The sequence below is a fragment of the Antrostomus carolinensis genome, unplaced genomic scaffold (genome assembly GCF_000700745.2).
Source record: "Antrostomus carolinensis isolate BGI_N321 unplaced genomic scaffold, ASM70074v2 scaffold24694, whole genome shotgun sequence".
NCBI classification, from domain to species: domain Eukaryota; kingdom Metazoa; phylum Chordata; class Aves; order Caprimulgiformes; family Caprimulgidae; genus Antrostomus; species Antrostomus carolinensis.
The window spans coordinates 2897-16228 of record NW_010311777.1 but is presented as its reverse complement, the minus strand read 5'-3'; the positions used below and the strand labels follow the sequence as shown (position 1 = coordinate 16228).

Here is a 13332-nt window from a genome sequence, read left to right as displayed (position 1 = left end):
GGCCCCGCCACAAACCCGTCCCGGAGGGTCGTCACCGTCACCAACCCACGAGTCTAAACCCAGCCAACACACACACACAAAATGGGCAGAGAAGCCGGCAAAATGCACCGAGATCTTTTTATTTAAATAATAAAGACATAAAAAGTCGCATTTTTAATAACAAGTTAAATAAAACACGGTGTAAATATCGGCTTTTGCATTTGTGCTTCTCTACATACAGCTTATTTAGAAATCCTGGATACTTCACAGCTTCACCAGCGACACCTGATCCAAACTGCCTCAAGTTTAAAAGCAATACGTTGTATAAAACACTGTCGTATTTTTTTTTAAAAGCCAGTACGCTGTACAAAAAAAATATATATATATATTTTTACAGTTATTTGATACCTAAAAAATCATATCGGCTGCAGCTGGGATTCATGGTGAATTGTCTTCTCTCAAGAGGAACTGATGGATAAATTGCTGAGCTTTCCTCTTTTCAGTTATATCAGGGGTGGGACGCCCGGGAGGAGGTCGAAGTAACAAGCCACCAAATATACTGGCTGTGTTAAAAAAAAAAAACAAACCCAAAAAAATCAAAAACCACAGAAACAAAACAAAACACGGTCTGTTTGTTTTATTACAACAGCTTTTATCTGTCTGGAACTATACTAATATGAATTCTTTGAGTATTTTAACACTGATTTTATAGATAAAAACATAAAAAATTCCAGGTGTAATATTGTAATTGACTTTTTGTTTTTCCAGCCATGATCAGATCAGATCAGAATTGCTCCATATGATAATGGTGGCTCAGTGATGTTGTACTGGACAAATTAAGTTTGGAAAAACACTTCTTGGTAATGAACTGGGGATTGTCTTCCTGCAGTTTTCAGGCTTCTAGTCAAAATGACAGCCTGGGTCAGCAGCAGGGATGAAGTTGTAACATCCTTCATGATGTTGGGGAAGGACTTTTTATAAGGGTAATTAATGACAAGACAAGGGGAAATGGGTTTAAGCTGAAAGAGAGGAGGTTTAGATGAGATATTAGGAAGAAGTTCTTCACTGTGCGGGTGGTCAGACACTGGAACAGGTTGCCCAGAGAAGCTGTGGCTGCTCCTCCCTGGAAGTGTTGAAGGCCAGGCTGGATGAGGCTTTGAGCAACCTGGTCTAGTGGAAGGTGTCCCTGCTGCTGGCAGGGGGGTTGGGACTGGATGAGCTTTAAGGTCCCTTCCAACCCAAACCACTCTGGGATTCTATGAAAACACACCACACAGACACAGAGAGCCCGTCAGCAGCAGGAGATCGAGGGTAATTCCACCCACCCCGGTCAGCCCGTGCGAGGTCTGGCTTCAGCACGGGCTGAGGTCCAGCCGAGCACCCACACATCCCCCTGTCACCCCACAGCCGGTGCCAGGCGGCCCCCCAGGGACTGTTTTTCCAGGGACTCTGCTCATTTAGTAAATGCCACCAAAACAGCAGCGGCTGGGACTGCACTCGCTCGGCAGAAATGTCACCCAAACTGCAAAGCTCCTCGCAACAGAACAGTTAATTTTTCTCGCCTTACCAAGAATATTCGCATCCAAATGGTTTTTCCCTGAATTTTTCAGTAGTTCTCGCAGAAATGCCATTAGGTAGTCAAACACGTTTTTATGGCACCCTGGCAGGTTAGAGATGATCTGAGGAGGGGGAAAAAAAACCCAACATTTATATTGAAGATACAGCAATGGTTTTAGTGAGTTTCTTAATAACTGACAAGCACCAGTTCTAGATCCTTTCTATTATCAGATAGATTATAATTATCTAAATTATTTCTGAGGTCTGAGATAACTAAAAAGAACCTGATCTCTGTTACTCTGTGGTTAAACCGTGTTAAACGTAACCATCCATTATCAGATGATTACGTTTCTCAGAGCAAAAACCTATCACTGGCATAAACCAGTCTGCCTCCCCTCGCTCCAGGGTAACAGAAACAGTCTCCCAGTGGAGCTGGCGATACCTGGCTGCTCAGCGAGTAGTTGCTGGCGCACTCCAAGCAGCTGCTGTACAGCCGGTAGCAGATGACAGGCTCTGGCAGGCTTTCCAGGAAGAGCAGCAGAGCTTCTGCTACCGAGTGGTTGCTGCCAACTGATCCAAAGATGGTTAAGGAGCACCTACAAGAAAGCTGGGGAAGGACTTTTCATAAGGGCATTTAATGACAAAACAAGGGGAAATGGGTTTAAGCTGAAAGAGGGGAGGTTTAGATTAGATATTAGGAAGAAGTTCTTCACTGTGAGGGTGGTGAGACACTGGAACAGGTTGCCCAAGGAAGCTGTGGATGCCCCCTCCCTGGAAGTGTTCAAGGCCAGGCTGGATGAGGCTTTGAGCAACCTGGTCTAGTGGAAGGTGTCCCTGCTGCTGGCAGGGGGGTTGGGACTGGATGAGCTTTAAGATCCCTTCCAATCCAAACCATTCTATGATTCTATGAAGGAAGAGGCAAGCACAGCCTGATATATTTGGGTCATGTTTCTGCTGAAACATTACTCTCTGCTCAGGTCTCCGTTATTCCTCCTTTTGTTCGCAGCTTTCAGTGGAATCACTCGACTCCACAGAGCAAAGCTGTGTCCACCAGCAGTCGGAGGTTTTTGTAACTCATCAACATCGCAAGGACGTAGCGGAGGCACTGGTACTACAAGGAGTGGGGAGAAACTGCAGATCTCAGGGACCCTGAGATGACAGACAGTAATTTAAAAACCACAGTGGAGCACGGAACCCCGATAACATCTTTTTCAGCTCTGATCACTCAGGCACAGCGAGCCTTACCGGACACCAGCCTAAAAGGATACGGAGGGTATCGTGCATTCCTTTGTCCAAACAATCTCGGATTTGCTCAAATTCTGATCTCAGGCCTGGCTGCTGAAACAGGTCCTCCTGCAAAAACAACCATCAGTCAGTCTCAAGGAAAATAAAAGTTATTTGGGTAAACAGAGCAATGTTGTTATAATCTGGCTGGAAAAATCTCCCCAGATTGGTAGTTACCAGCGCAAGTCCCACATGAGCAGTTCCAGTGAGGCTGTGGCACTGCAGCAGAGAGCAATGCAGAAGGACAGCTGACCACACACAGACAAGGTCACCGTCACCAAACAGTGCAACCTGGGGCACCAGGATCACTTATCACAGATGTCCTTTATCTCTCCTTACCATTGGCACAACACCCACCCTTAGCAATGATTGCTGCTGTTAGTATCTTCCTCAAAGCCAAACCTAACGCAAACAAGTTATTTTGTGTTTCCAGTACAAACGGTGCCAACCTGCTGGGAAGCATTGCGGTACAAGTGATCCACCATCATCCACAGCTCTTTTGGAATGTCCATAGGCTTTTCATCTTGAACAGCATCATCACTCATTTCTAGTGGCATCAGGGTCTGAAAGAGAGAGGGGTGGGGGGAAAAAAAAAAATAGGTAGCTAGCCAAGTTCTTATTTAACTCTGCAAAAATGCATCACAGAGCTTATACCTGAGAATTAAGTCTTGTTAAGACACTGTGCAGCTTCCCTCGCCAGTCTCCATACAGGACTAGCACAGCAGGCACATTCACATCAAAAGTCCAGACAGAAGAAACAAGCTGTTCTCATAAACACACTTCACGTACACTCAGCTCTACGGAAACATCACACCATGCCTCACATAGAGACACAGCTCCATTCAGTGCGGAGAAAGCCAAAGGCTCCAGGGAAAAGGTCTGTTTAGAGGTTGCACACCTTTTTTAAATGTACAGGCAGAGCAAATGGGATCTTAGGTTGCCCAAGGAAGTTGTAGATGTCCCCTCCCTGGAAGTGTTGAAGGCCAGGCTGGATGAGGCTTTGAGCAACCTGGTCTAGTGGAAGGTGTCCCTACTGCTGGCAGGGGGGTTGGGACTGGATGAGCTTTGAGGTCCCTTCCAACCCAAACCATTCTATGATTCTATGATCCTACTTTTAGTGCTCTCTACGAAATGGGCTGGTTCATCCACGTGAAGAACTAACGCAAGGTTTGAAGGTGGTGCACTGGAGAGCACAAATTGTATCAGCATTCTCAGACTACAGACCAGGGAAGGGGAGGAAGGCTCTTTAGCAGTCAACAGGACTTCAACATCTAGTTTTAATGGTTCTTGTGGATTCAGGAGGGAATTCCCGTCTTTAACTTACAAGCTTCCGTATGGATTCTGCTGACATGTCCTGGATTGGTTCCCTCATGTAACACAGCGTATGAATGGGAGACCCAAAGCAACTTGGCAAGTAGTTTCCTGTTACAGACAGAAAATAATCCTTCCCCCTGTTAAGGTGCAAGACCAAGATATCTTCAAGTTTTTCCTCTCCAGAGTTTAAGTGTGTGGCTGTTGATTTATTAACAAACACCTCCAACTCAATTGTGATCTCAGCATCTGCCAGAAGATTATAAAAAACCCATAGTCAGTTAAAAAATGTATTAGACCAATAAGCCTGCCAATAGGCATAGCACTCTCAAAATAGTACAGAGAACTAAGCCAGAAGGTGACAATATTAGCTCATTAACACGACACCAACGAAGAGCTCACCTGACAGCAGAAAGCCCTTGCTGGGATTAGCAATCAGCCACTCCTTGCAGTAGGTTTCCTCATCTGGTTTGCTGATGAATTCGAACTGGCAGGGCACTGGTCCATTGCGGATTGTAAACTTCTCTACCTGCAGCTGCATGTATTTAACATCCTCAAAATGGAACTAGAAACAAACGTCAGTCAACATCATCAGCCAATTCCACCTTGCCGAGCAGTTCCCATCCTGCAGTTTAATCATTAAGCAGCAAAATACCCAGATTAACCCTCTTGCTCCCTTCCAGGATTACAAAGGATTACATTTGATTACTCTGTATGCTGAAGTCGTTTGCATCAGTGGGCCCTTTAAAACAAATGCTCCTCTCAAATAACCCCAATGAAACTTGAGAACAAGATAGCTGTAGCCTCAAATGTCCCATCTGCTTATCTTTTTTAGTCCTCAACACAAAGCAAATGCTGGTTCTGTGACCTTCTCCAAATCCTTCAGATTTTACATTTTATGTTTTAAAGAAAAAGTCAGAGCAAGGGCCACAAATGACCCTTTTACTCTCTCTCTCTCCCCACCTCAGGGAGTAACAAAGCTGCATTTCAGCCTGGTACTGTGAATGGAATTTACCTGCGTCTCAAATATTTATGGGGATTGTAAACAGAGAACAGCTAGAAGTCAAAATATTCTACCTCTTTAGAACCAGACCCCAGGGTCTAGAATCCATCTTTTACCCTGGAACACACTTTTGGGTTGCTGACTTTCTCCAGCCAGTCACAGCATGTGAAGAACAGGTTGCCCAAGGAAGTTGTGGATGCCCCCTCCCTGGAAGTGTTCAAGGCCAGGCTGGATGAGGCTTTGAGCAACCTGGTCTAGTGGAAGGTGTCCCTGCTGATGGCAGGGGGGTTGGAACTGGATGATCTTTAAGGTCCCTTCCAATTCAAACCATTCTATGATTCTAAGATACCCTACCTCTCTCTGGGAGAGGGTCACCGAGGGAATGTTGGCGTTCTCCAGCTTATCCAGGGAGCGCACTATTTCCTCAAAGGCTTTTCGATAGAGCTCCTCATTCACAACCTTCACCTGGAAGGGAGACACATCACACCAACTGGCAGTTACTGTGCCTCTGCAGGAGAGCTGCAACGCAGCTGGAAACATAAGAGGTGATTTGATTTTAGCAGCACACTAGTGTATACAACACGTGTAACCAACAGAGCCAATGCTCCAAGATCTCAGGATCCAAGAGCAAAGGGCTTTGCCGTAACTAGCAAGAGAGTCACCCAATCAATACTAGATCAGCTTTAAATAAAATAAAAGTTTGACAACACACTGCTGCATTGTCAATGATGTAGCATTCTCCTGCACTGCAAGGTTCTCTGAGAAATACTAGGAAATCAAGAAAAAAAGGCAAAAGAACACCTCTGAAAAAACACCTACAGATATTCATGCACTATTCTGCTTAACTGAAGTATCACCTGGCACAGCCCGAGCTTACTATGAACAATCCTATCGCAGTTCCTTATCTAGCCCACCTTTTAAGCTATTGTTCTCTGTGGATGCCATAAAAGCAGGAGGGGGGGGGAATCAGCAGCAGAACCCCCCTCCTCCTCCCCTCTCTGGGTCAGCAGAGTCGCTTCCTTCAGCGCTGAGGTACTTACCCCAATGTCAAACACAGAGCTAACTGGCTTATGATCACTGATCTTCAAAGCCATGTGGCTGCGATAGCTCAGCTGGGCAATGTTCTGCCCTTTCCAGAGTATCCGGTCACACCACGCTGGGACACGACACTTCTCACTAAAAGAGAGGTAAAAATGACAGTTTCCAGGCACAGTTCAGGTGGAGTAACGATGCAAGGCAGAATACTGCTCTCCCAGAGGAGAGACTGTTTTCCTGACATGGCCTGGAGCTAGTTCTCTATCAAAGTTGTATATCCCCCAGTTTCTTTGAGTAGTTATAAAAAGTTTGATTGTCTACTATTAGGTATCTCTCTACCGTGCTTTGCTTTCCCCATCTTCAAAGATGCAATTATTTGTTGGGCTTTTTTTTCTTTTGATACAATTAACATACAAAGCAATACTCAGAGATATTTTTGACCATAAGAACCATGAAAAATAAGAACTCAGGCTCTAGATTTAAAGTTCAGGTTTAGATATTTTTTTTTTTCACTGACTGCTGCACAGATTTCATTCCCACACTCGAAGCCAGTGTTCCCAGTTTACGAAGGACAGGTCAGCCACTGTGTAGTACATTACAGGAATGATGGTTCTTGCAGTCCTTTGGGGAATACACTCAGCCACAGACAGCACAAATGCACCATTCTGAACTGGTCTGACTTTGATCTAAGTAGGTATGGCAGCTATCAGCAAATAAAAGATCCTAAAAATTGTGTTTGGGTAAAAAAAAACCAAACCAAACAAAAAGAATTAAACTAACTAAAATGATTCCTTAATTTTGTATACCTCTAACTTAGAGGAAACCCAATGGATTATTCCTGAGATAAAGATTAGGGATATCTGACAAATAGCAGTGAAGAAAAGCAACATAAATAGATGTAAACTGGAGATGGGTTTTGGAGCCATGGGAGAGGAACAGCAATAATCTCAGAACTGTTCCTATTTACAGCCATTACATCTGCAATTCTTTTTAGCTTTGTTTTTACTTCCTTCAGTGATAACATGAGCCATTGGCAGCATCACATACAAGGCAATCACCATACCTTGTGTCCCAGTCATCACAGCCAGCATCATATTTGTATGTTGGCTGGAAAGAAATCTCTCCCTCTGTAAAGCCTTCAAAGACTGCGTTTGCATCCATCTGCCTCTTCAGCTACAAAAGAAAAGAAGACAAGAAATTTGATTTTAAATAAGCTCAAGTGCAATTCCCACATGAGCTAAAAGGGAGACGTTCAGCACTGGGAAGGCTGAGGAGTAGCGTGCAGTTTCTAACCAGCACCCTCAGCACCAGCTGCAGGTAGGTGAGACATCAGTACCTGGTCATACTGGCAGAGCTCTAGAAATGCTTTCTCATCTACAAGCTGCTTCACTTTCGCTACATCCAGGTCCTCCAGCCGATAGTTGAGGTCACCCAACCACAAGACCACACTGAAAGAGAACGTACACCAGAAGTCTGCACAGAGGCTGAAAGATGTCCCAAACACAAGCTGCCCGTGAGCAGGAGGCACAGCTCTGCAGCAGTGCCCTCAACCATCCAACGCAGCCATGAGCTCGCCTCATCTCAACATGATCAGGTGGATGCCGTGTCTGATTCACCATCACAGAGAACAAATAACAGTGAAAATGTGAAGGAGAAGCTACCTTTTCTACCTTTGCTGGTTTTAATTCCTGTGCTGCATGTTTGTCACTACCTCTTCATAACTGGTGCTTTTTCCACACTAAATCCCACAGCCCACTGGGGAAATCAACGCATATTATTGCCCCATTCCCACTTCATGCTTGAAAATAAAACAAGGCCTGCAAGAGGATAAGGCAGCAAGTGGCTTCTCAGAACTGTTTAGGTGACCACTGTCAAAACCAGGGTTATGATAAAGCATTTCTGGCCCTTCCAGGCTGACGATCAGCTCACTGGACGCCCCTTGTCACACCCCTGCTGAGAGAACCTCACACCCCAGTACGATCACAGGGTTCTTCCACGCCACATGCAGCAATTCTCACTGACAGGAAGCATACTCGTGTTTGCCAATAGTGAGAGGGGGCAAATTTGGATCCGGTTGGCAGAATTGCATCCGAGAGCAGATGTCTTTGAAGTCTTGGTTCCTCCGCTCGTATTCCTCCGTGTGAGCTGCAAGGTGAGAATTCACAATGCACACACTGGTGTTATGGAATTTAAACCTTATGGCAACGCCGCCTTTGTTACCCTGAAAGATAAAGGCAAAGACGTCGGTCAGAAGCTTCTACACCACAGATGAATCCATAAATTAGTTTCTAGCAGTGTACAAGCCAAAAGACATCAAGGCAGACTATTTAATTCCAGAGGAAGGAAAAGGCTGAAAATGCCAATTAGTGATAACTGCTTCATGAATTCAAGACAGTAACTCATGTGAGGGCTGCACACAGCAACAGAACACAGCAAGCAGGTACATGGAACTCAGTTTGTAACTCAAGAATTAGCTAATACAGAAAGAAATTTAAATCAGTAAGAGAGCTAGTCAGTTACTTCAGCAAGTCCTAAAACCTATTTAGCAACAAACTGAATCTTTCAACACAAACCATAAAAAAAAAAATTGTAAATGGAGGAAGGACATGGCTTAGTTGGTCAAAAATACCTTTGACAAGTTATAGCTGCAATGTTCACAGAAACTACATTCAAAGGGCACAGACTTCATTCCAATGGTGTGGAACAGCAAGAGGCCACGAAGTCCTCCTCAAGAAAACTAAACTGGATAGACACGTTTCTGCTATCCGTGTTTCCTTGTGTTATTTGCTTTGGGCAAAATCACAGTCAGCATCAAAATCACATGAGAGCAGGGCCCCACACAGTCCAACACCAGCAATCAGAAGGAAAAGCCTTCAGAAAAGATTCTCTCTCAAGGTCTTTGAGCCTTTGTGATCACATGGCAATTCCCTCTAGGAACGCCCTGAGCTGGCACAGGGACAGGACCTTGGGCTTCTAAAGGCACCTGCATCCCTTGGCTGGAGGAATAACCACTACATCTATGGAGAGGGGCTCTCCAGGGCTCTGCTAAATCTCACCCCTTCTCACGCACAGTTGCCATTCTTACCATCCTCCCCATGATTCCAGTTCCCACAGTCTCAATTTCCACCTCGGAGATGTTCAAAGCAAGGTCTGCTTTCACATATAACAGAAGCATGATTCCCACGAGCCGCACAAGTTTCACCTGAAAAACAGACCCTGTTCCATTAAATACCAGAATGAGAGAGGTTTCATGAGAGAAGGAACATCACTCCCCAGCCCAGAACACAGGTCACCAAAATACAGATGAAGAAAAAGGGAGTTCCAGGCCCATCCAACAGACCAGCTAGGTTCACACCACACAGGCGCTCCAGCAGCACAGCACAGGAAGGAGCCACAGCCCAACACCCCAGTAAATAAAGTTAAAGCCCAAAGCAAAACCTATAGCTCAGGCACAGCCCATGGAAGAAGCTTCCCTTCAACAACAGTGACAGGACACAGAGCAGACCTAAGGAGCAGGAGCCAAAACACAAGCAGTATCCCTACCAAGATACCTTCACAGCTCCTTCCACCATGCACTGTGGAGAGAGACATGGAAGCTAAGATACTTCCTATTCTCCTCCCCTAAGACAGCAGGAGGTTCCTTCCTGTGCGGGTGCCTCGCTCTGGTCCCCAGTCCTGCGCCCTGCCTCGGCACCCTGCACTGCAACACTACCCACTCCACCTCCAGAGCACCTCGGACTGAGGAAAAGCCTGCAATGAGCCTCTGGAAGACACAGCAACAAGAACAAAGAGAAAGCAAAGGGAAAAGAGGCCCGAGTGGAAAATTATTCCACACTCTTCTTCCCAAAAGCCACATTTACCTTTGCATATTTGGCATCTGGGTGAAGACTATCAGTTACAGCTTTAAACCATTCTTCTTCCTTCGGCGTGTCATTGAAAAAGAAGGCTTCTTTACTCAGATCAAGCTCCTGGAAACTGTGTTAGAGGAAGGAACCCATGGATGCATGCACTTGTTTATAACTCTCCAGTCCTTTCCTCTGGGAAAGAACTAAATCAATTTAGATTCACTAAAGTTAAAACTGAAAACTCAAACGCAGTTATGCTGATTTTAGAGGTATGTTAAATGCAAAGCTAAATTACTATTAGTAATTGAATGGCATTCACTATTTTGTAACGCTGCAGTGCCAGAGAGTCCAGACACTGCCAGAACAACAGCCCCTTGGGCTACGTGAACACACACTCTAAAGCTGTGCAATGGAGAAAGGCAACACCAGCATCCCTGAGCGGCGGTGTCCTGGCTGAACACCTCCATGCTACAGATACAGCAACCCACGGTCCAGTCTGGCAGGATGGACCAGAAAGAGACACTCACCCCACGCAGTAAAGGTCTGGAGGCTCAGTGTCACACCTCAGCCACGGCTGGAGGCTTTCCCTGGGCGACTGACCGTTCACATTATATGTCCCAACAAAAAATCTGCAAAGAAATCAACTAGATTACAGAGCTGCAAATTGTAGAGCTGATGGAAATACCACTATTATTAACCCGTGTACTTAATACTACATATAATTGTTTAGGAATAACTTATTTCCAGGGAGGAATTAGGAAAACGTGACAAAGCTGAAATCCCTAAAATGATTTAATTACAGCAGCATCTTTATAGAATGATACACATTTTTACATATAGTATTAAAAAAAAAAAAGAGACTAGAGCTGTGCAGTAACAATTTGAAATTCTAAATTCCCAGAATGACATGCAGGAAAGGATTTGAACCACAGTAAAGTTCTGGTCCTAATTATATATTTCACCCAATCTCTTATGAGCTTATTGGAACAACTACATGGATAAATAGTGAAGAGAAGCAGTGAGAGAGAAGGCCAGAGGTGACAGAATTGATGCATTTCCAGACACAGTCTGAAATAAGCACAGGAAAGAGTTATTCCAAAAAGGCCATTTTCTCAACAAGAAACATGAGGCAAGCCTTGACCAAAACATGAATGAAATTCTTCTCTGCTACTTCTTGAACAAGGAAAGAAAGCTGTTCTGGGAAGTACAGATCATACTTTTCTATGAAATTTCCTATTTGCAGGGATACCAGATGAAGTAACAAACGTGAGTTCTTTTGACAGCTTACACCAACTAACCTTCTCCCTGCAAAACCAGGTTCTTCTCAGAAACGATCGTTACCTGAAGCTCTGTATGTGTGTGTAGGAATCCTCCATTTGTACAAGCTGAGATTTAACTATAGTATCTCTTAGTCCAAACTTTGGTTCTGATAAGATTGAAGCCTTGTTTGAAACCATTACGCTGGAAGACCGAACCATTTCAGTTGTCACTTCAGCTTTGAGTTTGTTTTGCCTGCAAACAAAAGCAAAACTACACGATGAAACCCAGGATACAGACACAACCTAAACAGCTTGTTTCTGCCCCTGAAGACCTGATTTGCATTTATCTGTCTGTTTCACTAAAAACAATCAATGTCTGGGATAAGCAAACAAGACTGAAATGAGCATTTCTTAGAATGGTTCAGATCTCCAGATAAAACCAGTTTAACTAACTGAAAAAACAAATGGTTTTCACTAACCTGGTGCAGCCTGTTGATTCAGAGCAGGCTTTACTCACATCTGGATGTTGATACAAATCCTATTGTACACCTTTCCTGCTTACTGGAGCAAGGAGATGCAAATCTCATCTCCAACTGCCTCTGCTCAGCCCTTCTGACCTCAGCAGAAGAATGAAAAACTGTTTGTTTAAAAAGCCTCCTGGTGGAAAACTCCCAGCTCTGCCTAGAAAGTAGGCAGCACATAGTGGGTGGAGGTAGAGGTGATTTTATTTAGTATCTCATGGCTCTGCAAACTCCTTTTGCAACACTAATAATGGCACAGCTTGGGAGTTCCCACAAGCCAGTGGACAGTATAAATTTAAGGTCAGCAACCTGCACACCAGTGCCAAGGACAGCACGCAGACAGACATACACAGCAGGGTCCACAAAGTCCTGGGAACTGGAAAATTAAACTGTAACATTTTAAGAGTGTATCTATGAGACAGGGTGGCCCCAAGCCAAAGCTCTCTGAACTCAAAATAAACCATGCTAGCGGGTCCTGTCCCACTAGACAGCAAAAATATGCCCAAATAGGGGACTAGCAGGACTGGCTCCGAGAGGCTGCGCTGAGACTCCCGCTGAAGTTCTGACAGCATGCTTACACTGAACTTTTTTCTCTCCTAACTAGAATCTGCAGATCCTCTTCTCAAAAAGTTGCCAACTTCTGCTCTAGATCCCACCACCTCCAGGGACTGCAGCCAACATGGTCTCCAGCAGATGGAACTAGATAATGCAGCCACAAGATTGCTCCAGCTCTGCTGTGTGCACAGATCTCACGCTGCCATCAGAGACCAACTTCCCCACTTGGTTTCCAGCTGAAAACCAAGCAGCCCAGACAGAAAGCTCTCTGCACTTTCTTTTTCTGTCTCTAGACATCAAAGCATCAACAATGTACCCACTGCAGTTCTTTCCATCCACACCCAATCACCCAAAAGCACCCAGAACTTTGGTGCTATATATAGTTACTGTCATTATAGAGAGATACTCTGTGGAAGGGAGGCATAGCTAAATCGGCAAAGAAACATTGCAACCACTTTCACTCCTCCTCACCAGACCTTCCACAAAGGGCTGATCTGATGTGCACAACTCTCCTTCAACTGCTTCACCCAACCTACACAAGAAGCAAGAGAGACACCATACCTGGGAGCACTTCTATCGGTGCTGTCAGGCCTCCGGTCCTGACTAACTGCAAGATTTTTTCCATTCTGTTTGATGCCTTCAGAGCCAACCACTTCTGGAAAAAAAAAACATTAAACACAAAGTGTTCTTTAATTTATCAACACACTTGTGCAAACACTGGAAAAGATCTGTAAGCAGAATATAATTTAGATTTATGTGGAGAAACAAAGTGTCTCTCAGTCTCTCTTTCAGTTATCTGACAGATCTAGCTTATTTTGACAGAACTGCTCTGTGATGATGCAGTTTCCTCTCTAGAGGAAGAATTGACACCAGAGTGCTGTGTGGCCCCAGAGAGCAGCAGAACTGCCGTGTGCTCCCTCCCTGCTGCTGGAGTGGGTTGCTCTTGGTTCTCCTCTCAGCTAAGCCAAACCAGGACTTAGCAG

General features: G+C 44.8%; 1 protein-coding gene across 2 annotated transcripts; it reads right to left on the bottom strand.

Annotated features, from left to right (window-relative positions):
• Window positions 1-348: 348 nt before the first annotated feature.
• INPP5B (inositol polyphosphate-5-phosphatase B) lies at window positions 349-13003 on the bottom strand. Of its 2 annotated transcripts, none has more exons than XM_010166848.2 (17): window positions 12911-13003; window positions 11356-11526; window positions 10542-10643; window positions 10030-10144; window positions 9255-9371; window positions 8203-8390; window positions 7506-7617; window positions 7233-7342; window positions 6175-6310; window positions 5489-5599; window positions 4534-4696; window positions 4145-4380; window positions 3270-3383; window positions 2805-2889; window positions 1979-2106; window positions 1547-1658; window positions 349-542 (listed from the first exon to the last, which is right to left on the bottom strand). In XM_010166848.2, the coding sequence occupies exons 2-17, from the start codon at window positions 11490-11492 to the stop codon at window positions 418-420; spliced, it is 2091 nt and encodes a 696-aa protein (XP_010165150.2). In that variant the 5' UTR covers window positions 11493-11526; window positions 12911-13003; the 3' UTR covers window positions 349-417. The 2 variants fall into 2 exon arrangements, with proteins under 2 accessions (XP_010165150.2, XP_028940544.1); XM_029084711.1 differs by having other exon boundaries at window positions 11356-11544; window positions 12911-12999.
• Between the last annotated feature and the right edge of the window lie 329 nt (window positions 13004-13332).